This window comes from Ammodytes marinus (genome assembly GCF_949987685.1).
Source record: "Ammodytes marinus genome assembly, chromosome: 4".
Lineage (NCBI taxonomy): Eukaryota > Metazoa > Chordata > Actinopteri > Uranoscopiformes > Ammodytidae > Ammodytes > Ammodytes marinus.
In genome coordinates this window covers 12,441,318-12,468,096 of record NC_137233.1, presented here as the reverse complement: position 1 = coordinate 12,468,096, position 26,779 = coordinate 12,441,318, and the positions used below count along the sequence as shown (strand labels likewise).

General features: G+C 40.3%; 1 protein-coding gene across 2 annotated transcripts; it reads right to left on the bottom strand.

Moving 5' to 3' along the window:
* Positions 1-1,761: 1,761 nt before the first annotated feature.
* On the bottom strand, positions 1,762-26,207 carry alpl (alkaline phosphatase, biomineralization associated). Of its 2 annotated transcripts, none has more exons than XM_080025346.1 (12): positions 26,138-26,207; positions 20,766-20,925; positions 20,002-20,121; positions 17,564-17,679; positions 16,202-16,376; positions 14,469-14,644; positions 14,148-14,288; positions 13,925-13,994; positions 12,377-12,511; positions 3,670-3,861; positions 3,412-3,531; positions 1,762-2,785 (listed from the first exon to the last, which is right to left on the bottom strand). In XM_080025346.1, the coding sequence occupies exons 2-12, from the start codon at positions 20,884-20,886 to the stop codon at positions 2,520-2,522; spliced, it is 1,632 nt and encodes a 543-aa protein (XP_079881472.1). In that variant the 5' UTR covers positions 20,887-20,925; positions 26,138-26,207; the 3' UTR covers positions 1,762-2,519. The 2 variants fall into 2 exon arrangements, with proteins under 2 accessions (XP_079881472.1, XP_079881471.1); XM_080025345.1 differs by having other exon boundaries at positions 26,070-26,194.
* Between the last annotated feature and the right edge of the window lie 572 nt (positions 26,208-26,779).

The following is a 26,779-nucleotide window of genomic DNA, read 5'->3' as shown; positions in this document are numbered from 1 at the left end:
GTTGTCACAGTTGTCAAATAATTTGTTTTATCTGTTTTAACAATTGATTTCTGGAAAAGAAAAATGTTGTATTGATAAACAAACATCTGTTATTTCATATAAAACATACTGGTATTGATAAAAATTAATTAATAATGGTTAAAATAAATAAAATTCCAAAAGACTCGAGGGGTTCACAAACGTTCAAGCAGCACTGTATATCATAAATGTTTAATATTGATTTGTTCAGGCTATTTATTGACACTACTTTTATTTGGACTTCACACATTTTCCCAAGCATTTAGCCAGACATGGTTGTTACCTTTCAAACTTTGGGTACTGCTCTAGAATAGAGAATACAGTTCTGTGCGTTTGAAGAATGTTTGGCTGCACTGCATGAGCTTGTGATGACTGGGCCACTGGTAGGTCATTGAGGTTTAAAAGACCATAACTAATTGCTCATTTCACTCCTCCACTGCTATGCTTTACGTTCTGGCTAACCTGCTTGACTGACATTCCCCATGAAGAGTTCATAACATAGAGTGCAGTGACATTGCTTCATTTCCACACTTGCTGCAAAACATGGGGTAATGGGTAAACAGCTATTATTTGGCAACATTCATATCACTGAACAAATCATAGATTTGGGCAATGATCCAGTTGGCTTATCAGGCTAAAGTCAGAAATTGTGCACTTCAACTTTGAACACATAGCATGTTTACTTGTGATCAAGTAAAAAGACAGTATAGTAAATAAAAAATGCACAACCACTGGTATGTTGCCTTACAAGGATAACAGGCACATGCTCCAGCCAGTGCAAAACGTTTTTTTTTACATACCGTATATAATGGCTGGCAACATCCCATATGGGGAGAGGTTTGGGACATAGAAAATTACAGTGTGTCTGGTGGTATGCAGCTTTAGCCAGCCAAGGTTTCATGATATAAAATCACTAGACGACATGGCTTGCCTAACACAATTGTACGTCTGGTGAGGCCACCTCAAGGGTTTCTGTATAGACCTTACTCGCTTCTAGCTAGACCTGAGTGAAAGACCAAAACTTCACCAGCTATTGTTCTTCATCTTTACAGCTGGCCTTGTCATTTATGGAATGATGAGCAAAGCAACCACTTTGATGTATCATACGTACAAGGAACCACCAAGGCATTGCCCTGGTTTCATTATCCATTTCCAGAAGTTTTACAGTTTTTTTCGATTGCTAAACCACAGTGGGCACAACTGGAGCGACATGTGCAAAACTCTAACAACACTATGCACCGCAGCGGTTCATGTGGACCAAACTGTAGCTCGTTTTTCATTGCTTAAACACAATTTTCAAAACTCTACATACTGATCACATGGCTTAACCACAACCTGCACAACACTGTGGATTTCTAGCACTTTGTTCAAATGCTAACACACTGCTGTCACAATCTGCAAAGATCTAAAGTTGCATCTGTAATACAGATTTTCCAGCAAACAAACAGCTTACAGTTGCATTCTTATTGAAAATGACAACAGAAATTGATTTCTGTATTAGAATTATATAATATTTACACGGATAAATATTACATTTGGAAATGTTTTAAAAAAAATATAAAATACGTATCTATCGAAGCAAACTTCTGATTTCCATTTATATTTGTTTATACATAAACATAACTGCAATGTTATGAAATAAACAGGTCTATGCATTTTCGGGAAAACAAGCAGAATCCGATATTAATAAGATTTCGTAGAAGTTTAAAACAATGGTGCAACACAATTGACAATATATTATTAGAAAACACATTTTATTGGTTAACTTCTGATTTTCGACACAAAAATCCTAGGTGGGATTTTGATTGCATTTTGCAAGTATCCACAAGGTTCATCATGAAAAGAAATATACAGTATATATTTTACTATTTTGTCAATTATACATTCAGTTGCCTATGGTTTCGCCATAAATCTGTTAATCAAAATGAACACCATAATCACATGAGGGATATTTTTCAAGCAAATGAGGTAGATTCTGTAAGCACATCTACGATATGAAACATATTCAAACATTTGCAAATCCAATCTATCTATTTTAAACTAAAGGGGTTAACATTTTAGACATTATTAAGACAAAGAGTCTTGACCAGTCCTTTAGACACATTACATTATAACTGAAATATCTAACTGTTTAGTGATCTCTGTAACGCCACTTGACAGACTAAAATGTAGTCCTTGTATTTGTGTCAATTAATTATCATAACACAGTAGTGCCCTAACAGTGGGCACAAGATCAAAATAGTGAAGAGTAAAATTATAATATAAAAAAAACTTCTGTTGATTTGTTCATTTAAATGTATGTCTACTGCATCACCCTTCCGGTCATGTGATGTGACCAAATTAGATAAGGGTCATAGGTCACTGTAATCAAAATACACCTGAGGAATGTCCAATTGTTGGCCGAAACGTTAGGTGTGCTTTTGCAGATTAAGTATTTTTCGGACCACAAGCAACTACATGGATGTGCGTAACATCTTCTTTTTTTAACTATCATGGTTAGGTCAGCAAAGAAGTCGGGTGACTATGAAAAGTGCTGCGATGCTAGAGAGGACAGGCCTCAAACCAGCAGTCCCGCCTTGTAACAAACAGTGGTCCCTATTTTGGCCGATACAGCCTGCATACGCCATTACATGGGGGATGTAGTTCTGCTCATGGACCCCATGTAGCAGATGAGCCATTGGACCTTTAGCAAACACAGCCACATCCTCTCCTCCGTGAGTCTCACTGCTCAGAGGTACAGCTGCCTGAGCCTGGTAGTTGTTTTCCTCTGAAAGGGAGTGACACAAAGAAAGCATTCAGTAAATTGTTTTTTTTAATCTAGAGAATTAAGGGGATAATAAATTCTATGTTGAAAACAAGTGTACACCCTAACAGCACTTTAGAGCTGTTTTTATATAATATCCCCCATCTCAGGAGGATGCAGTAGGATGTTGGTTATACAATACAAAGTCCTGCAAGGGTTTCACTTTATTCCACTGATTTACAGGTGACAGTAACACACCAAGATATCCAATCAATGCAGACATTCACCAACAAAGACAGTGAAGAAGAAGACTGCAAGCAAATAAACACAAGCTGTACAGCACTGACTTGTAGAAGGTCATTTGGTGACTGTAATTGATTTGTTAGAGTCCCTTTGATTGTTCCCAGAAAACTTGTTTACAAGATTTACTATCACTGTTTGTATATTTGTCATTTAGTTCCTGAAATAGAAACATTAGTAGAGTCTTAAATATATATTTCCCTGTATGATTAGAATATCTCATGACTGACATCACAATAACTAGTTTGTTAAGGAAACTTTTTGTGAATTCTCAATTTACAGAAAAATTTATGTAGATCATTGCTTTAGGTTCCACAATGGTAACATACCCAGACTGCATTTATACTTACGGTAGTCAATAGTGGAGACGTTTTCCCTCGAACCGTTAACAAGTTTGTAACCAGGTCCGTTCCCATATATAATAGAGGTGAAGGGTTTCTGGTCAACATCACTCAAAAATGGGGCCAGACCTGAGGATAAAAAAACAGCATTTGACACCATTTCATCAACAGGAGCAGCCTGAACATTTCATTTAAAGCACTCATAAACAGATGGTACAGCAAAAAAGATACATATAGTAATTTATGGACATCATTTCCTTTACATACCAAATATTGTGTTTCCTCTGGATGTGTAACCTCCGAAGTTGAACACATGGGAATGGTCAGCAGTAACAATAGTCAGTGTATCATGGATGCTGGTCATGAGATCTGCCCGGCCAATGGCTCTGTCCATTTCCACAGCTTCATGCAGAGCCTGCTTGGCCTTGCCTTCATGGTGTCCATGGTCAATACGTCCGCCTGATAGAAGTGCAAATACTTCCAGTTAACTGTTAAACTCTTAAAGACATTGCAAAATGACATGGACATCTTTCAAATGCTAATCCTGTGTCTATGTGTTAAGTGTTTAACACACATTTATCACTTATTTTGTGGTAAATATGCACCAGTATTTTTTGAGTGGAGGTGAAGCGTCATACTGCCCCACATTTATGTTTTTTGTAATGCAGCCACATTTCAAGGATATGAATTAGATTTGATTCCCTCATTTAACTAAACCCACCCAACATATTCCTTTTCACTAGTAAATACACTTCACATTACATGTGCTGAAGATGATTTAACTGCTGTTTCACTATGACTTTAAGTCTATGCTTTAAACAAACTACTATGCCTCTCAACCACATTTAAGCTGTTTGACTATAATCCTTCAAAGTAAATGGTGTTGCACTCTTTTGTAAACATACAAATTGCCAAAGTACCTACCTAAAGACAGCTTGAGAGTAACGTTTCACACTGCTAACAAAGCTTGCTGTGTGAAGTGTGCATGCAGACAATCGGACAAGTAACAAACTCCACAATTCCACAATCTAAAAAGGTGTTAAGAGACCCTCTTGAACCTTGTTTCAGTCCATGGTCAATGATCCGACAAGCACTCTGTTTGAAACATGCTGAGCTATTTATTCTCGGTAAGCCTGATTGAACAATCACTGTCATACTTGCAGGTGTTTGCTCTCCACAGCCAATGAACGTACACATGCTTCATTCGACAGATTCGGCCAGACATAGTTATCAACACCAACCTTCCTGTGCCTACTCTATATAATGATGACATTAGCCCTGTTAATGAAACTTTGTTCCTTATATATTATAACATTGTATTGTAAAACATTCATGCTTTTCCTATGAATTTTGTTTGACCTCACAAGAGAGGTACTGTGAATGTCCTTGCAGAAAGGAATAGAGAGACTCCCACATTCCGTTCTCAGATAAGAATATCTGCGCAATTAAAACTCATCTTGCAAGGAACTCAATGACCTGGACACACAAAGTGTGTTTTCGCATACACCTTTTTCATGCATAAAACCTTGTACAAATTGTTCCTTTCGTTGTCTCAATCATAATTTCACACTTGTGACGTATGTTGATTCCCTTGTGGCTGTTTGCAAGTAAGGCAAGTATATAGCACAATTCAGACACAAGGCCACTCAAAGTGCTTTACAGGGGCAAGATTAGAATACATAAAACACATTATAAAACATTGAAAAGCGAATAAAAGAAGCAAATTAAAAAAATAAAATAAATTAAAACTCGATTTAAAAACATAGCAAATAAAATGAAAATTGCAAGTTAAAAAGTAAACAAAAAAGTCTTCAGACTCGATTTAAAAGAACTGAGAGTTGCAGCAGACCTCAAGTTCTCTGGGAGTTTGTTCCAGATTGTTGGTGCATAAAAACTAAAAGCTGCTTCTCCTCGTTTAGTCCTAACTCTAGGGACTGTAAGTAGACCTGTCCCAGACGACCTAAGGGCTCTGGACGGTTCATAACTTATCAGCATATCAGTAATGTGTTTTGGCCCTAAACCATTTAGTGCTTTATAAACCAACATCAGAATTTTGAAATCAATTCTTTGAGTGACTGGAAGCCAATGTAAAGACCTCAGAACTGGGGTAATGTGATCCACCTTTTTGGTCCTAGTGAGGACTCGAGCAGCAGCGTTCTGAATTAGCTAAAGCTGTCTGATTGATTTTTTTGGAAGGCCAGCAAGGACACTGTTACAGTAGTCAAGTCTACTAAAGATAAATGCATGGACAAGTTTTTCTAAATCTTGCTGAGACATAGGCCCTTTAATTCTTGATATGTTTTTAGGTGGTAGTAGGCTGATTTATTGATTGATTTTATGTGTTTCTTGAAATTCAAGTCGGAGTCTACAACAACACCAAGATTTCTGGCTTGGGGTGTAGTTTCTAACATAATGGATGTAAGCTGTGCGCTGACTTTTAATTGTTCATCTTTGGCACCAAAGACAATTACTTCAGTTTTATCGTTGTTTAATTGAAGGAAATTTTGGCACATCCAATCATTGATTTGTTCAATGCACTTACTCAGTGCCTGTATTGGACTGTAGTCTCCTGGTGATATGGTTATGTAAATTTGTGTGTCGTCTGCATAATTATGGTAGCATAATTTGTTCTTATTCATAATCTGAGCTAGTGGGAGCATGTAGATGTTAAATAGAAGAGGGCCAAGAATGGAACCTTGGGGGACCCCGCATGTAATATTTGTCCGCTCAGATGTGAAATTGCCTATTGACACATAGTAGTCTCTATCCTTTAAGTAGGATTCAAACCAGCTTAGTACAGTTCCCGAAAGTCCAACCCAGTTTGCTAGTCGATCTAGTAATATGCTGTGGTCAACTGTGTCAAAAGCGGCACTGAGATCCAGTAAAACTAAGACAGAACTTTTGCCACTGTCTGTGTTTAAATGGATGTCATTGAGGACCTTAACCAGAGCAGTCTCAGTACTGTGGTGTTGTCGAAATCCTGACTGGAAGACATCAAAGCAGTTATTCATTGCTAAGTAGTTATTTAGCTGTTGATAAACAGCTTTTTCAATGATTTTACTTAAAAATGGTAGGTTAGATATGGGCCTATAATTTTTCATGAGTGATGTATCTAGATTGTTCTTTTTTAAGAGTGGCTTGATGACTGCTGTTTTCAGGGCCTGTGGGAATACACCTGTCTGAAGGGACATATTGACAATTTGTAGAACATCTGAGGCCATACAGCTAAAAACAGTTTTAAACGTAAGTAAAAACGTCGCCTGCTTTGAAGCCTGCCTGACTCGGATCTCTTTATTAAAAACACTTGGGTTTTTTGATAAAATAATTCCTTTAACAAGCCCCTTTTACACAGCCAGTGAAAGCCGGGAATATGCCGGAATTTCGGCCCTCCGCCCTGCTGTATAAATGAGACCATTGCGGAACGAGGGAAGAAAGGTGCGAGAGATTGTTCCGGGAATTTTACTACCTCGGGGGGTAGTAAGATTCCCGACACAATCAGTTCCGCCTCTCAGCTTGTTGTTGCGGAACAGGGGGGCGTTTGACGTTCCATAGCCTACGTTCTAAACATGCGACCATGTTAGCAGTTGAAGGACGTGTGTTTAACATTAACCACGGCGGCCTGATGTCCCGTAAAAATCACCAAATAAAAGGAACGGCGTATAATCTAGCTGGTCATAAGGTCCGCTGCTCAATCCAAACCCCACGCTTCATTTTGCAGAGTGTATGAGTCTATTTCTGCCCAGGGGAAGTTGTACAACGGGAAAGCTAGGCTGCGACCGGATCACCGCCGCTATTATTATCCTAAATCTGAGCGTATATCCACACTTAATTTCTGTCTACAGTAACGTGACTTCACGCACATTGGCCCTCATTTATCAATCTTGCGTAGACCAGAAAAATGGGTGTACGTACATTTCCACGCAAATCTCGGCATTTATCAATATGGACGTGAGCGTAGGGTACGCTCAAATCCCACGCCAGCTCTCAGCTCGTGTACGCAAATTTGAAAACAGCTTGGACTCGCAGTGCAGGCTGTGCCGGGTAGCCGATGACTTTGTTGGACAATTATTAGAAGATAATACAAATGCAGTGCAAATAAGACCGAAATAAAGATATTAATCACTTAAAAGTGAGCAGCTTATGGTGTGCAACTGAGTAGGAGAGCTGATTCAATAGTGCGCACACCGGCCACTTAGGAGGGCTGCATGGGACTGCGTAAGGGCAGTTGTCTCCGTCTTGGAGCAGCTGGGGGGACACTGAGGCACGGGGGCTGCATTCATTCAAAATGTTAGCCTAAGTATTAAATATGTAGTAGACATACACTTCTCTTTATGATACAAAAAAATACACGGCACAACATTCAGCTTAACATTTTATTTATTTGACGCACTTTGTAGATGTTAGTTCCTCTTTTAATGTGTCATTAATGCTAAAGCGAGCGATTTATTTCCACCGTTAACCGGCACGTTGTTCCTATCTGCTGGTGGAGCAGGACGGTGCGCTCTCACAGCTGATCACTGCCGGGTCGGCTTGTGCAGCTGACGGCCGGGCTGACCACTCGTGCCAAGCGCATGCTGTCATACAGTAAGACGCTAAATGTGTTATTTTTAGTTTTTAAAACCCTTTTGAATAGTGCTATCTAAAAGGGCCAATACATTCTAATCATTCAAATCTCTGCAGACGTGTAGGCTATTTATTTTATGGGGACCATTATCGGACAGTTGGTGCGTCTTTTTCTCCTCCACCACTTATATTATGCCCGCAGCCCCGCACCACCAGTTGGTTGCATTTCAGAACAGCAACACGCTTTTTTTAGTGGCGATTTTGAGTCAACACCAACGCTGTTGACCGCAGCAGTTATTTCCTTCCTAACTGCTGCCTTCTGTCGTTCTTTGATGCTGCTTGTAGGCTAATGCTCCGAAATGAAACTCTTTTTTTTTCTACTTTCGCTGTTATTCTGTCAATTTCTACTTCAGGGAAGTGCCGTATTGCGCATATCCATGTCGTAAAACCTCTGGGCGAGGCCTCTAAACTGAGAAAATATAGGGGCGTGATACGCTAGTTTTCATCCGCCGCATTTATCAATAATGGCCTGGCGTACGCTGAGATTGGCGAGATACGCCTGTTTGATAAATCCCACGCGACACCTGGCGTAGGGAGGTATTTGCGCCAGAATCTGCACCAGTTTCCACGCAAAATTGATAAAAGAGGGCCTGTGTGTATGTGTATGTCTGATTGGCAGATCTCTGCCCTTACAAAGAGACTCGCTCTCAGCCAACCTGTCACACAAACCACAGAAGCAAGCAAGGACGGCATATTGGAGTGATGTTGTTCCGTCAATATGCCGCAATCTCTGTGTAAAAGGGGCTATTGATTGTTCACACTTAGCACTTGTTCCAACCACGAGCATGATGATAAAACAAAAATACAGACTATTGTTGGAATGGCTCGTGCTTTCTGTGCGCTTCTACCATGGACCTATAAAGAAATGGACAGCGGACTGAAAACCGTTGGAACGTTGAAGCCATTCATTCCTCTGAAAGCTGCTCATTGGCGCAGGGCAACCATACAGGAAGTATTCCTTCCGCGGTACACGGTGCCAACACGCCCCTAAAGCGTGACGCGCAGTGCACGTTTCACTGACGTTCTTGGATGAAGAAAGCAGTGTAACAGTCTAATATGTCCATGCCGTAAACTAAGCTGAAGCTAAGCGGAGACGAGCACAGTTGTATTGTTTATCTACCATGGAAGTATACATTACATATCCCCGATGATTCTCTGTATGTAATCGTAAAATAACATCCCGTTGTTGTTAAGTAATATAGTGATTCACAAGTTCTAAACGAAGACTCCTCCTGCCATCAGGGCAGCACTATTAGCTAATGTAAGCTAAACCAGCTAGTGGGTTAGCGCTGTTTTCGTAGTGTGTGCTGTTAGGTAGTGAGCAAAGTTCTTAGTGCTCTATTGAAATAAAGCAAACAAATGTTCAAATGCCAAAGTGAGCTTTTTAAAGTTTAATTATAAGACCGAATGTGTGGTTGTCAAAGCAATTGCCTAATCAGAATGGGAACAGCAACGAAGTTGGAGTAGCCTATACCAACATAATTAATTACAATACACAACATTGTTAACTGTCATACGTAACAAGCAACTGCAAATTAAAAACCAACGTAACTGAAATGGTTATATTACACTAACAATGTTATAAAAATTACGTAGGACTCCCATAATCATTCAATTAATCAATACATCCGTGCCTGTTACAGGCATTTGATGTGTTTTGGTGTTTTCCACACCATGGGTAGCGCAAATGGCATAGTACCCTTAGAGATTATTAGAGCTCATCAGCACAGCTGGAGGTGATAGTGAGGCTGCCGCTGGATGAGCAACTAGTTTTTGTACATGATCCCGTAATGCACCCATCCTTTGCCTATGGATCTTTTGAATAAATGGATCAATATATGGTGAATCGCAATGATCGCAAGCAGAGGAACGTGAGAGTTGAGCTCACGCGACTAACAGCTGAACCAGTCTACAAATCCCTCGGCGAGTAATGTTAAAAAGTCACATGCCTAAAATCATCAACGTCCTTCATGTTAAGTAAAAGGAAAAACCTCAGACACGAGAAGTTAATGGAGCCTCGCACTGAAAGAGTCATGGACCTATAAAGAAACACTGAGCCCTCTCGGAGGCCGGAGCAGAAAACCGAAACATTTGTTTCACTACGACTCTATTCAGCTGGCCACGGCTGCCCACCCCTCCTCCTCCCGCGAAAACAAACTGAAAGACGTTGAAAGCCGTTGGGCTAATAAAACGCTTGAGGTGGCGTTTTTAGATGAGAAAACTTCAGTTTTATTAGTACATGGTCTAAAGATAAGTATGAGCCTATGATTGATATCCAGAAAAAATTTGCGGAGACACAATCTTGTTCGCCGTTGTATTGGGGTGGACGGGAAAATCTGCCTCTGGGCTCCATGGAAAATAAGCTCCCCATTCACAGCATGCAGTACTAATGGGTTGGCCACTAGTCCATGCTGGTTGCTCGGAGAAGGCAGCATCCTGGGGGCCTGGCTCCTACATAAGTAACTTTGGAATGACTGTCTTCTTTTTTTCCGGAAAGTCAAATACCAGTCCAACACATTTAAGAGAACAGCATTAATGCAGTCACTTGATAAGGTACACCAAACAATACATTACTTATACTTAGCTAGCCTGGCTCTGTCCAAAGTGAAGAATTGTCCCTTCTAACACCTATAAATCTCACTAATTAACATTCTGTACTAAATAAAGCTCTCACCAGGGGCCACATGCACAAAACTCAGTGTAGATTCACAACGAAAACTGTACACACAAAGACCGAAATATGCACACACATTAATTTTGTCTGATTTATAAAACTGCACGTATGCCTGATTATGTTTTATAAATGTCCAATCATTGTGGAACTAGGCGCCTGTGCAACATCACCAACTAGCCTTGACTTTAACAGAGTTAGTAAAACTGATACACTCAAAATTGTACAGTAATAACTATAATCACTTCAACAATCACTAGGGTTGGGTATCGGTTGGGTTTTTTCCGATACCGGTTACTACTCGGTACTTTAGAAACGGTTCCGGTGCTTAAACGGTACTTTAACCGGTACTTTAAAGCCTCAAATTGCACACACTTTGTCAAAAAAAATGCCCTTTTATATCCAGTGCCAAATTTAACACAATTAACTTTAACAATATAATTACGAGTAACTTACAAATAAACTATTTTAAAATTGAAATAAAATAAAATTCCGGGGAGGTGGTAGAGATAGTGCGAGGTTAAAACACAGCTCTAAGCATGGGTTTGTCAGAATTGAAGTGCAAGTAACGAGAGTTGCAGTCCGGTTCTCCTTGGCCAAGTCTGTAATAAATATTGCTTCATAATTCATCCAAGTCTCCTGAAATATTCTTCCACCTGAGTTGACCTCCAACTTTAACAGAACTTCCATCACACACACAATTGACATACTATCTAATACAACAATAATGTTTCAAACAATATAATAATGGAGATTAATGTGGAGACTACCAGGTAATCTAATCTCCATTTTAAAACAAATTATTTTGATAAGAAAGAGTCCTTATGACATGAACAATACAACAACTTAAAAATTAAAATAGATACACATATAAAACACCCATATGAAATTAAATGCAATATTGGATTTACAGTAAGGGAATAAGTACACCCAATGAGAAGCACAGACTGAAAACAGTCAAGGAAGAGTGTTAGCCTTTTGGAATATTAACAGTGCATTTAACTTGAAACAAAATTCAACTGACATACAAAATACAAAGAAGTCTTCTGTAAAGATAATACCACAACTTTTAGGTTGTCAAATTAACCATCAGACACATGTAGCCTACCGGATGGTTTTATACATCGATCGCTCCATAAAGTTATCCAAGTCAGAGCTTTTTGTATGGGCAGGGATCGTTATTTTAAGTGTGTCTTTATGAAGTTTCTTGTTAAACTTTTCCATATCACCGGGCCGCCGTGTCCCGCTATGTGTTTTTTTGGGTTCGTCTCCACTGCCGTGCGTAAAGGTAGCACTAGAACAGCTGACGGGAGGAAGCGTGCAGGCGGCCGCTGCCTCATCGTCAGCCTACACGTGCCTAATACATCCGTGACAATACTGCTAGATCGCGTATCATTCGCAAAAAGAAATACATTGCGTTGACGTTCAAAAATAGTCTGACATAAAGAGCGATCAGTCTGTGAAACTGCGAACGTGACTACAGCAGGGGTCGGCACCGAAACTTTCGTTCTTATTCGGTCTGGTTACTACCGTTTACGTCGGCACCGGTGCCATACTGGTACCGGGTTTCGGTGCCCAACCCTAACAATCACTTATGTACCTTAGTAAAGCAGTCTGACAGATCATTGTGTGAACACCTCCAAAAAAAGTCAAATTTCACTACAAAGCTAGAAAACCCACCTTCTACAAGCAGGTAAAATCCATTGGGGTTCTTCCTCAGGATCTTGATCGCCACCTCCACCATCTCTGTCAGCGATGGATCAGTCTCAGTGTTCCTCTCCAAGTCATATGGCTGATCCGCAGGTTCAAAAAGACCTAGAAAAAAGTTCTATCTTAGTTTTACTTGATCTTAGTGCTGCTTTCGACACAGTTGACCACAACATATTACTAGATCGCCTTGCAAACTGGGTTGGACTTTCTGGAACTGTGCTAAGCTGGTTTGAATCCTACTTAAAGGACAGAGAATACTATGTGTTAATAGGCAATTTCACATCCGAGTGAACAAATATTGACTGCGGGGTTCCCCAAAGTTCCATTCTTGGGCCTCTTCTGTTTAACATCTACATGCTCCCACTGGCTCAGATTATGAATAAGAACAAATTATGCTACCATAATTATGCAGACGACACACAAATTTACATAACCATATCACCAGGTGACTATAGTCCAATTCAAACACTAAGTAAGTGCATTGAACAAATCAATGATTGGATGTGCCAACATTTTCTTCAATTAAACAACGACAAAACTGAAGTAATTGTCTTTGGTGCCAAAGATGAACAATTAAAAGTCAGTACAGAGCTTAAATCTGTTATGCTAGAAACCACACACCAAGCCAGAAATTTTGGTGTTGTCATAGACTCAGGCTTGAATTTCAAAAAACACATTAAATCAATTAATAAGTCAGCTTATTACCACCTTAAAAACATATCAAGAATTAAAGGGCTTATGTTTCAGCAATATTTAGAAAAACTTGTCCATGCATTTATCTTTAGTAGACTGGACTACTGTAACAGTGTCCTTGCAGGCCTTCCAAAAAAATCTATCAGACAGCTTCAGCTAATTCAGAACGCTGCTGCTCGAGTACTCACCAGGACCAAAAAAGTGGATCACATTACCCCAGTTCTGAGGTCTTTACACTGGCTTCTTATCACTCAAAGAATTGATTTCAAAATATTGATGTTGGTTTATAAAGCACTAAATGGTCTAGGGCCCAAATATATTACTGATCTGCTGATACGTCCAGAGCCCTTAGGTCGTCTGGGACAGGTCTGCTTACAGTCCCCAGAGTTAGGACTAAACAAGGAGAAGCAGATTTTAGTTTTTATGCACCAAATCTCTGGAACAAACTCCCAGATAACTTGAGGTCTGCTGCAACTCTCAGCTCTTTTAAATCAAGTCTGAAGACTTTTCTGTTTCCATTTTAACCTGTAATTTTTATTTTATATAAATATTATTCATTCGCTTTTAAATGTTTTATTCATTCGCTTTTTTGATGTGTGTTGTGTATTTTAATCTTGCCCCTGTAAAGCACTTTGAGTGGCCTTGTGTCTGAATTGTGCTATATAAATAAACTTGCCTTGCCTTGCCTAGAACAGAAGTTGTGGTTCATTTAAAAATAGGATATTACACACACATATAATAAGCTTACAGCGAATATATGAACATATGGCTCTTCATTTACACTTCAATGAGAGTTGCGCAATGACTGGGGCCGGGGAAACTCACCCAATAAGTAATCCACGTTGTTAGGGTTCAGTGATAAGAGCTGCTTCTTGTTCCATACATAAAGGCCACTCTGCATAGTTAAACAAGAAAAAAAAAACACATGAACGTACAGCACAGTGTGACTGGTAGCACTGCGGTCGCTTTGAACTCCTAAATATGTCAATGTAATTGGGAAGATAAAAGAGGGAGCGAGAAAACGAGAAGAGAAAAAAGAGAAATTTACTTTATCCTTCATTTTGTCTTTCCACTCCTGCACCAGGTTTCTCCCATCTTTTCGTGTGCCGCTGTGCTTGGCTATGTTGGGGTACTCGACATCCGACTGGTTTTTGGGGAACATGTACTTCCTCCCTCCACCCATAATAACCTGCAAAGCCGCAGAACAAATTAAACATCTTAGTAGTTGTGACTGATTCACTGACAATTGATCACATGCCTTGTGTTTGGGAAAGTAACACTTTCCCGTTAACTTAGCTACTGTTGCTAGTGTACAGGGGAGACATCCCTTAATAATACGTTGTGTATCAATCTATTACTTTTTACTCACATCGATGTTTGGAATGTTTTCAAAGAGTTGTCGGGCGATATCCTTGCAACCATCCTGCAGTGCTTCAGCTGGCATTTCATTGTCGGAATACCAATCTCTGTCCACACTGTGGGCGTAAGCAGCGCTGGGAGTCGCATGATTGACACGGGTCGTTGTCACTATTCCCACGGACTTGCCTGCAAAGGGACACGCACACAGGCAGCTGTTGGAATTTTCTTTTAATCAACTTACATGTTAATTAGCAGGTATTGTCTTTTTAGTACAAAATCCCTCTGTGTTTGCCTGGGCAGTGTGTATTTGCTGAGCTGCAAGGCATGGCAGTAACACAATGAGGGAGTTTTATACTAAAATTACTGCAACTGAAGCCTCCTGCTAGCATTGGTCAAATCTGAAATGCATTGTTGCAACTGTGGATTTTGTTCACCCCTCTATTGTAGTGGAGGTATGCAAGGAAGAACTCACTTTGCAGCGGGTATCAACAGCCACCAATACTAATTTTAACGTAAAAATTTGAATGTGAACACTTCATTAAAATTCGAAAGAATAGAAAAAGCCCCAACATATCCTTTAATTATAATAAAGCAAAGTCCCATGAGAAACATCTCAGAAAGTTAAATTCACGAGCATTGTACTAATGTCTTATTTGACACACAAGAAACCGCTGATATTACTAATCCCTGATCTGAATAACAAATTAAAAAGTAATGTCGGGGGCGCCCTTAGCTCAGTTGGTAGGGCGTCCCCCCTATGGGCCTCGGCCAGCAGCGGACCGGGGTTCGATTCCAGCCCGCAGTCGTTCTCTGCATGTCACTCCCCTCTCTGCCCCATTTCAACTCTGTCTCTACACTATCAATAAAGCCTTAAAATGCCAAAAAATATCTTTAAAAATTTAAAAAAGTAATGTCCACCAATGATCATTCACTAGACTAGTGTTCATCCAATCTTCTGGAGTAAAACAGATGGAGCAAAACCAGCTGGAGACAGTCGTGTGTAATGACCTGATGCAAAACACGTCTCCATTTCTGTTTGCTTTGTAGAGGTCAGCTGCCTGTCAAATGCCATGCCAGAGGATAGATTGAATTTCTTATCTGACCTCTGACCCTGCACAAAAATTAATAACTAAATTGTCCCCTCCACTACCCTCTGAAAATCCATGGTTCACATTCTTTCCACATCTCTCTCCTTTGTTTGTGATGCCCTTAATTTGGACACTTCGCAAACATCTTTTAATCTTTCTAACAAAAACAACTGTTGCTCAATGTTGTCTTCTGAAACACACTTGGTGTTAAAAAGTATGTATTAACACTGCATGCATATCACTGTAAATTTGAAGCTAAAAAACAACCAAACACCTGGCAAAGCTTCATAGCAAAGACGGCCAGATAGAAATGTGTGCTTAAAAGTTAGTAACCCATCATTTGAAATGAGAGACATATCAATAACTCTTGGATTCATATTAATGTCACTTGAAATTTGCTCAAAGAATTACTTTGGTTCCAAACAGCTGCTGAAATATTTATTCAGAGCATCACTTCCAAGAACACTTCAAACTCCTTACTTTGAACAATCAAGATGCCCCTATGGGAATACCCAAATACACAGCAGAAACTAAAACCAGATTTCCTCTTAAATTAAATGAAAGATTGATTGAAAACATAAACATTGCAATTCTGCAACCCTGTTCCCCAAACACACATCTGTATGGTGTTAACTTTGATTTAATTTCACTCTACCTGCGTCTTTAGCCCATCTGAGGATGGAGGTGACCTCATTGCCCTTTGTGGTGTTACACTGGGTTCGGACAGCAGCTGCGCTCACTCCCACCGTGCCCTCATTGGCCTTGACCCCGCAGAGGTAAGCTGTGGCAGTGCCAGCACTGTCTGGCACCTGTGCGTTGGTGTTGTATGTCTGCAGAGTTAAAGGCCATTAACAGATAATCAGAATCACGTAGGACTGTTTATAGTTGTGCATGCCTGTCATCGGGTGTGATTCTACATGTTTAGACATTACACTAACTGGGACTGGTCCTTTTCCTACAATAACAGTATTATAAATTATAATAACAGGGGTTAAGGGTAAGCTGGCCTAACTCAATTTAAGCAAAAAGACCAAAACCAACTATGTGTCAATTTCTCAATACTTTCTAACTGCATTACCATGCCTGTGACCTTTTGTCCATGGGTCCCAAGATTTGTTATTATCTTCACAACAAAAAAAGAACAAGAAAATAAAAGCTTAATCATTTACTAAATAAGTGGTGGGAACTTGTGATTAATTTTCTTCTACTTTCTACCATTATATAATTAGCTAAGGCGTACTATCAGATTGTTTCAAATTGGCAAAAGAAAAAAGAAACCAGAGAAGCGTTGCATCTGCTGTTTCCAGTGTTTGATGTCCGTTAATGAGGCATTTTCACATCTTTACACACTTTGTTATTGCGTGAGCTGTTCCAGTAAGTTCCCACATTTACACATTGAAATAGTTTGTATATAGGATTGTTCCAGGAACTTCTCAGTTCATGCAAGTGACCATATTGTTTTTCCACCAGTATTCACAGAGGAGAAATTATTCTTTACTGTGTAATCTGATGTGATTTACTGAATTCACCCTTTGCAATAAACACAAAAATTATTGGCAGTTAGCCTTAATTTATTGTGGTCATCTGATTTAAGAAAATGTCTTCTGCTGCAACAATGTGGCTCATTGATGTGTCGTTAATAGTATTTGACAATGGATGTCTATTGGATGAACTATATCAGGCATTGGCTACACAGACAATGTTAGTGGGATCAGTTAATTGTTGTTTTTTATTCTTTTTTATTGGATTCGTTGGCAATAAGAAATATATAAATAAACGGGTTCACATAAGACTGAAGTGGCCTATGGATCCAAAGGTACACATAATCAATCTACTCTATGCTTTCTGGATGTATTTATTTTTTAATCAAATTGGTAACATAATACAAAACCAGTATAAGGTGACTTGAGTGACCTTGTTTGGACTGGTCGCAGGCCTTGTCAGGAAGCCATTAATGGATAAAGCAATATCAATACATTGTGTCACACTATATGATATAATAATGACCCAGTCAGACCTTAGCCAAGGACAAAAAAGGGAACTTGTCCATCTCCAGCTGCGTCTCTTCTCCACTCTGTCCATTCAGCTGACCCTTCAGTATTCGAGCTGCCGTCACCGTAGGAACGCCCATCCCTTAACACCAAAAAGCAGGTTGACAAGTTCTGCATTGAGTTCTGCCTCCGGGTAATTACACATGATAAACATTAACATTTTCAAACCCTGCTGTTAACAGTTTGGAGTATGTGAAAATTTTTGGTTTTCTTTGACGTTTAAGAACAAGATGACTGCTGTCCGGCTAAACAGTTTCTTGGCTACAAATGACAGATAGGCCTGTGTAAAAGAAGGATGATAAAAAAGATACATAAAACAAGATACTTTTAAGGCCACAGAAAGAAAGGACCTTGTGTGTTTCTTCTGTAACTGGCTGATGCTATTGTCTATTTTTGTAAAGTGAAAGCCAGAAATTAAAAAAGAAAATAACACAGAAACGATCGGATAAATGTTTCAACATTATCTTGGAAACTGTATACTTTAGCCAAACAGAATCCTGTGGTTTTCCTGTTAACTTGCCTGGGTACAAAATTCCTGGGAAGATTCTGTAAGCGGAATGGTTCTTGGCGCTTTTCCACCGCACATGTAGCTGCTCGACTCGACTCAACTCAACTCAGTTCAACTTGGTTTGGTTACACTGCAAATAGTACCTCCTGAACGTGGGCGGGGTCGTCATACAAAGGGGCTGAAAGCCAACTCCGGAGCAATGTAGCAAAGCAGAAATTATGAGCAGTTGTTGCACTACTAACTGAACCAACCGCCAAAAACACAGATGAAAAATGTTTAAGAAATACCCCCCTTGTATCTGTTTGCTAAAAGTAGTAGAAGAATATTGTGACGGGCCATTACAAGGGAGGGTTGGTATCCCGATGTGTGACTCTGCCACACAGTCAGCTGTAGGGATGCGTCACGAACATCCCTATGCACGTAAACACGGGCATGATAAAGTTGACTGTTAAGTGCTTGTTTCAGGATATGTGTTTTCAAATGCAAGCCGTGTCTGAATATTTTATTGAGGTAATCAGTTCAGTCCGAGGCTTGTAATGTAATTGCTCGCTATCATGTCTGTCCCAGCTGGCTACTATACTATTAAGCCTAGCTGCTAGCTGCCCTACATGTCTCCTCTCGTATGTTTAAAGTAACTTCCCCAACAACCAACACAACTGGGTGAGCTTAGCGAATATATGGAAAAAAAATTGTATCTGAGAAGGCTGCACGCAGCGAGACTAAATACACTCAAAAGTCCCGGAGAGTTGGGGAGAATAAACAACAGAATGAAGCTGGTAGTCTCTGGCCAATCAGAAGCGTCGGCAGACAGCCGGCCACTGATTGGCCAGAGACTACCGTCTGTCGACGTCACCGTTTAGCATCGGCTCAGCTCACTTGAAACCTACAGCGAGGCGATACCAAAAAAAGCAGCCGCTGCAGGTACCAGGTACCATGTTTACGCGGTGGAAACACCAAAAATGCGAGTTGAGCTGATACCATGCAATGGAAAAGCTAACTTCCTGTCAGTTACTGCAGTTAGCAGTCCCCTCGCTCGTCCCTACGTCACCACATTAATGCACTGCGGTCTTCAAGCAGCGAGTTATCTAGCATCATCTCAGATCCATAAGTGTGATAAAACATGATAAAAACCATCAAAACAGACATTGGGAAGGATTTTTACCTGCTCCGCCATTGTAGGCGCATAAACATTCACCCATCTGTTGCTCTGGCGTGCACCGGCAGTGAGACCATGAGTGAGACGGGTGTCGGTTTGTAGCGTTCTCTCTTGTGATTGGATAAAAATGTTGGGATCCTCCAATAAGTTTATTTGCCAATTACATGCAGAGCTGACTGAGAGATCGTCTTTATGAAACGCGCACATTATGTAAGTGATCACTGTATGAATAAAGAGCGATTTAACACTTATATTAACATAAATAAACCGCTTACTTCACCTTTAAACAATTATTCTCATTTGTGTCAAGACAACTTTAAAAGAATACATTTATAAGATGCTGCCTGTTTTTTCTAACTTCAATAACATGACCATGCATCCAGCAGTATGCGCAAGAAACAGAGAGAGCAGAGGCACAATGGAGGATAACAGTTATTGTGCCACGAATAGGCGGTCCCAAATAAACAGAAGCCCAGCCATCTGGTGGCAGCACAGTTGTTTTGTTTGATACCATTCATTCAACTCTCATGTTTGGAAACATTTGAAAAATCTCATACAGGTTCAACTGGATTACTAGATCCCTTTTTGGGAAAGTTTTCAGTGACACACTTAATACAATGTCATGTCCTTCTGCTGCAAGGTTACCTTCGGCCTTCAAGTGCATTTACAAAGTATTTAGGGAGTACTTCATCATTCCTTCCCACCAATCAAGATGTAAACATAATGTTGCAGTGGCTTACCATCTCCAAGGAAGAGGATGAGATTCTTTGCTTTTCCTTTGTTGAGATCTTGAAGCTTCAGAGCGTTATTCAGGGTCCGCTGGGCCCATGTGTTCCAATACTTGGGATCCTTCTCCTGCTCTGTGCATGGCAATAAACAAGTCCGGTTAGAATATTCCAGAGGAATCAACAGATACATGATTGTCTATAAAATGACAGAAAATAAAGACTGCTTGTCATTAAACCCAATGATAGTATGTTAATTGTCATAGAGCCCAAATAATATGATACAGTCCTAACATTTAAAGCTAAAACCACTAAGTATTTGGCATTTGTGCCCACAAGAATTGGGCTGATTAATTTTCTGTCGATCATCTAATCACTAATTGGATCACTGCAGCTCTTAATTGTCACCAAATCTGTGAGTGACAGTTTTCCATGATTTAACTAGGTCCACCTCTTGATATAAAAGGGGGCGTCTGAAGTTGTTACATGGAAAATAATACACGTCGTCCATATCCTACAGAGGTGCAGGGTTATCATTTTTAAAGAAAATGTGTTGAGACAATGATTTCCTGTTATTTTCTCTGCGCCATCAAACTAAACTAAAGCGGCAGAAATATCCAGTGTTTTTAAAAAACAGGAAATCCGTTTCGACAAACTTCCTCGAAGGGTTCCAAACATTCTCATACGAACTTGAAAAACTGTGCTGAACAACATTAGGTGCTGTACAGATGATTTGATGTTTTTTTTTGTGGCAACTGACTAACAACGCAGTAGCTTACCAGGGAATGGTGGCTTCCCAAAGCTCCCCAGGATCAGACAGGAACAAATGATGAGCAAGGCTGTCACCTCCATGACGTCGTCTCTGTGTGGCTGACGAGTGACTCTACACAGCCATAACATTGAGCCACTTTGAGAAGCCTGTCTGCAGTCGTCTCACAGCTATTAAGAGAGCAAGAACACACATACACACACACACACACACACACACACACACACACACACACACACACACACACACACACACACACACACACACACACTGGTAATTAAGTCTGAGATACCTTGTTAGACCTGTCTCTGACCTACTGGTATGATATTTATTTAGTGTGTGATGACTTGACGTGGCATATGTGTTTCAGGCAACAAAACACTCCTTGGGACTCATTCAAATATACGCTCATAAGAATAATAAAAACAAAGGCTTGTCGTGTTGAACTGGCAACTCTATTGGAGCATTGGTTATTTTCTTTGTGGGACCACCTTATCAGAAATTATTATATAGAGTGATGATACTACTTTTATTCTCACAGGCATTCCAATAAAAAAAACTGCAAAATAAGGATGTGTGGGGAGGAACAAAGCACAAGTACAATGCAGCAAATGGTGTGTTTCCATGCCTTTAAAGCTGGTTTGATAAATAATTATTTCTTCTGTGCTGTTGAACCTGGTGTCATTTGTAAAACGTAGACCTTTCAGCCCACCAGCCGCGTGTGCAGCAGAAACAAAAGGAGAGCTTGACAAAGTTAAGCTAGAGGCCTCGCAGTGAATTTGAGCAGTCACAGTATGGGCCCTTCTGGGTCCTGGCCAGTCAAACTTTCATCTATAATTATCCACACCCCCCTCCTTTCTTCCCTGCACCCACAGTCAAGGTCATTTTAATGGGATTGGGCTCCATAACACTGAGAGGTTTATGGCCATAATAAAGCCGATTAACACCAAATGATTGACTGGACACATAAGCCATGAGTAAGACGCCATTACTTTTATTGCAAAAAATCTTTCACCTGTGCAATTCTGACAATCTTTGTTGAGTATGGATGGGGTACTATACTGTGCTCTCTAAACTGCAAGACAAGTGTGTGGTTAACTGTGGTCCCATCAAGTCCTTAGCCCTTTGTCATTTAAAGGGATGGTTCAGTATTTTTAAGGTGGGGTTGTATGAAGTACTGCATATTTTGTTACATACATTTATGAAGCAAAATACGCATATAGGTACCTTATGGAGATGGCAATCATATTTATTTATTTATTATTATTTCGGACAATTCCACACAATACACAATTTTCTCTCGCAAATATTCATACATCATACTTTGTGTTGTCCGAAGGGAGACGGAAGAAGCCAAAGGCTTATCAGGTCCTGCCCCCATTTTCATCAAATTCGGATTCAGATACACAGTTACTGTTACAGAAAATAAAAATAAAACAAACAAAAAACATTTATATATATATATATATATATATATATATATATATATATATATTTAGAATCTGCAGTCCAATACACAGTCAATTTTAATCTAATTGCTTCAGCTTTTAAGATCAGTTCAGCACAGTTCAGTTTTTCTGTGACAATGCCAAGTGTATAAAGTGTGAAGTGGCCTTGTATTTGGCCTGTTCCATTACTTAACTGGTAGTCTAAACACTTCTGCAAAAGTATTAAAAAACAAGTCTGTCTGCTGGCCTGTATTATTCGTTACAATATTGTTATATAGTCACTATAAGGAGTTTGGGGGACTTTGCTGTAGCAGAAGTCAAGTCAGCATTGTACTGTTGCAGAGGGGGCCAGCAGGAAAATGGTTTTGCACCATATATATAAATGCTTGCCTAAAAAAATGAATATTCATTTATTCATATTCATTCAATTGTGGGCTGAATAAGGAATTTCTTTTTAACTGCTGAATTGCGGACTGACACAGTGCACTGCACCGCCAGACAGCTGTTTATTTATACACTTTTTTCAAGCGTGATTCAGCCATGTATTACTATGCTAACTGTCGCCGTGCAGTGCAGCGTATCAGTCTGCAAATCAACTAAAACAATCCTTAATTTTGTGTAGAATTGAACTTTTTTTTTTTTTTTGGGTATGCATTTATATATGCGGTGAAATAGTTTTTTCTGCTGGCAACCTCTGCAACAGTATCAATGCTTATATTGAATGCTCTGACCACCATTTCCATATTGTAACATACCAACTATGCAGAAGTACCTCATATACAACCCCACTTCAACAATACTGAACTATCCCTTTAATATACACACACTGCTTTCCATAATGACTATAATGAAATTCCAAACAGCTTGCAAAGATCACCTCGACAACACATCTAAAAGCTTGCTCGGACTGGAAACTGCCAGCTGTTTGTTCTTTCTTTAATAAGAAACTGGCAAGAACTAACCTGCACACTCATAGGTGATCTAATCAAGCAGAGGTCAGTTGATATTAAAGGTGCTACGAGGAACTTTTAAATATTTCTGAAACAGTCAAATTTTTCCTCTGATGATCATAAATTACATGTAACAGCAAACAAGACCATCAGTGCGAATAATGCTATTTTTATATAATTCTTCAAATGCCTTTGTCACGAGGTACGCTCACCCAGGAACAACATCTGGCGTAGTAAAAACCTTTTGTCCAAGGGGGGTGCAAGAATTAACACAAACTGAAAGTTCATCGGAGCACCTTTTAACAACAACAACAAAAAGTACAAAGTATTAATCCAAGAGGATATGCCCATAAAAAAAATCCAGATGCAGCATACCAGGTCAGTGTCCCTTAAAAGGTGCCAGGTCCACCCAGGTGCAGTGGACCAGCGAGTCTGCACACAAAGAAGCAAAGAAGTGCCACCACAGCCAACAGCAGGATGCAAGTCAAAGCTGTGGTCAGTACTATGTGAGGCCCGACTCTGTCATGGTCTCACCAAGCTTTAGGCTGCCCCAATGTATCCAACAACAAAACAAAAACAGCTGGTGACAAATCTGGTCAAATTCCCCAGCGGTAAATAACCTCCCACCCCCCTGAAGCAGTTCTCAGGGGCAAATACATATGTCACTACTTGAGCGGGTAGCAGCAAGGATTAGGCTTTTATTAATGCTCAGAAGTGGAGGGGGCTGGTAGATAGAGGCTCAAGAATATCCCATCCGAACTCTGGTTTTCAGACAGATGAGAGTTATCTTTAGCCCCTTTTACACAGAGATTGCGGCATATTGACGGAACAACATCACTCCAAAATGCCGGCTTTGCTTGCTTCTGTGTTATTTACACAGAACCAAGCAACGCCGGCCTGCTGGCGCATCAGTAGTCCCTTTTACACAGCGCTCCGGAATGAAAGATGTGCTTGTAAACAGCGTCAGGTGTGACGTAAACATTTAGCGCCGCGCCGGTCAGCTGCTTTACAACAACAACAATGGCCGGTGAATTGAGAGCAGAAGTGCTGGAGCTTGCAGTAAGAGGGCCGTATTTTACTGTCCCCACGATGTGCCAGTTGATCTCGCTACGCGCTGAGTCCAACATCACTGGGACAGTTAACCAAACTGACTAAATCAATCCGACCGCTTCACCTCTGTGTGTGTGTGTGTGTGTGTGTGTGTGTGTGTGTGTGTGTGTGTGTGTGTGTGTGTGACAGGTTGGTTGTGAGCGAGTCTCTTTGTGAGGGCAGCGATCTGCCAATCAGACATACACATACACACAGTGTGTGAAGTCACGTTACTGTAGACAGAAATAAAGTGTGGATATACGCTCAGACTTAGGATAATAATAGCGGCGGCGGAATGTGTTAGCAAAACAGTAGCTCTGTGGCTAACAGCTGAGCCGGAGCCTTCAGTCAGCTGAAGCAGACAGTCTAGCGGGGCGAGCAGACTATTCCCCCGTTACTAGGTCGACCTTCAAGCTGAACAAGAGCCCTCCGCTGCGCGTCGGGCTCCTGCTTCAGTTTGTCGGTCTTTATTTCTAGCAAGTGACCCGTTCGCTATACTTTATCCCTTACTTAGCCTAGCCTAGCTTTCCATTGTACAACTTCTCCTGGGCAGAAATAGACTCATACACTCTGCAAAATGAAGCGCGGGGGTTTGGATTGAGCAACGGACCTTATGATCAGCTAGATTATACACCGTTCCTTTTATTTGGTGATTTTTACGGGACATCAGGCCGCCGTGGTTAATGTTAAACACACGTCCTTCAACTGCTAACATGGTCGCATGTTTAGAACGTAGACTATGGAACGTCAAACGCCCCCCTGTTCCGCAACAACAAGCTGGAGCATTTAAACAGAGAGGCGGAACTGATCGTGTCGGGAATCTTACTACCCCCCGAGGTAGTAAAATTCCCGGAACGATCACTCGCACCTTTCTTCCCTCGTTCCGCAACTGTCGCATTTACACAGCTGGGGGAGGGCCGAAAGGCCGGCATATTCCCGGATTTCACTGGCTGTGTAAAAGGGGCTTGTGTCTCCACTAGCTTTGTCTCTGTTCACTCTCATTGGCATTGACACGCAACACATTGTTGCATATTGTGTTTTTTGATCACACTAGGCTGCCAAATCCAACCTCTTCTACACACAGAACCTCCAAATTAATTTCACACTGAGGGGGTTCAAGTATTAGCCTAAAGCCTGTGCTATTTTTTCTTGTTTGGCTACAGATCGGATCTGTTTCAGTATGCTTGAATATTTGAATAAAATACAAATAAACCAATTATATCCATTGTGCCAGCAACTAAATGGGTGCTGTCAGTAAAAAAAAAAAAAAGTATCTCGAAATGAATCTTGCCACAATTTCCTCCAAAAACAAAACAAAACAATAAAACGCCACATTATGTTATTACCTATGGTTATTACAAACCTAGTGGATGCAGTGAAACCATTGCAAGCAGCACAACCACAGTAGGCTATGTAACTGCCTCAATGACGGTCAGGTTGCTATATCAAATTAAACAGTATTTCAATATCCTTAATAATAAATAAATCTAAACAGTAGGCCTATCGCTGAAGCAAAGCAAGGTCTGGCACTTAAACCTAACAAAGATAAAGGAATATTAACAGACCTGCTGCTTCTCGGTGCAACAGTTGATAAAACAAGTCTCGTTTTTAAGTCTCTTTTTTTGAACCCAGAGAGGACCATTCCTTTACTTCTGAACAAGCATACAGTCGTGTAGCGATATTCCCGAGAGGATGCTTAAAGGAAAGATGCAAAAAGGAAATATAACAAAACCCCTCACGAAAAAAAAACCGAAAAAAAACGTTAATCTTTGTAAAACAAGGCAAAGAAGAAAATCTAGATAAAGTTGTGTTGTTCTTTTTACTCACTGCAGGAGGTGTTTTTCGGGGAAACGGATATGCATCCAAATGTGGCAGCAGTTCATTCAATTATTCACCTTGAAATGTGCGTCCTTGTGGGTATTTCGTTCCTTTTTATAAGGCAGCACTTGTTCGACTCCGACTCCGGCTCCGGGGGTCTGAGAATAGCGGTCTGTATCCCACGAGGGGGGGCAGGGGTGCAACGCCGTGCCTGACGCGGTAATAGATGTGCCGAGAGCTCCCCCTGTCTGACGACCGACGCATTGCTCTAAGCCAAGGACAGAGCAACGAAATGTTATTGTAATTTATAATAGCGGTGGAAATGTTCATTTTAGAAATAGGCCTACTCCCATCATAAGTGCATTCACATTGTTTTTGAAGGTACAGAGGTATCATCAGATGTTCTTAAACTTAGGCTACATTCGGAGAATGGTACTGTCAATGTCATACTGTCATAGCCTAATGTAGCTTATGCATCATTTATTATTGTTTTGTTATAAAATAATATGCCTAGTTGAGTAATAATTGAATGAGGGCTGGAGCATAATGTGACATCGATTGCTGGACATGAGACACACCAGTGTAAGAGAGAGCAATGCAGGGGATTTAACAAAAATAAAATGCACAATGTAAATTACACAAACAGAGAAACAGAAAAAAATGCAGCTAATTAAGAGATAGATAGATAGATAGATAGATAGATAGATAGATAGATTCGT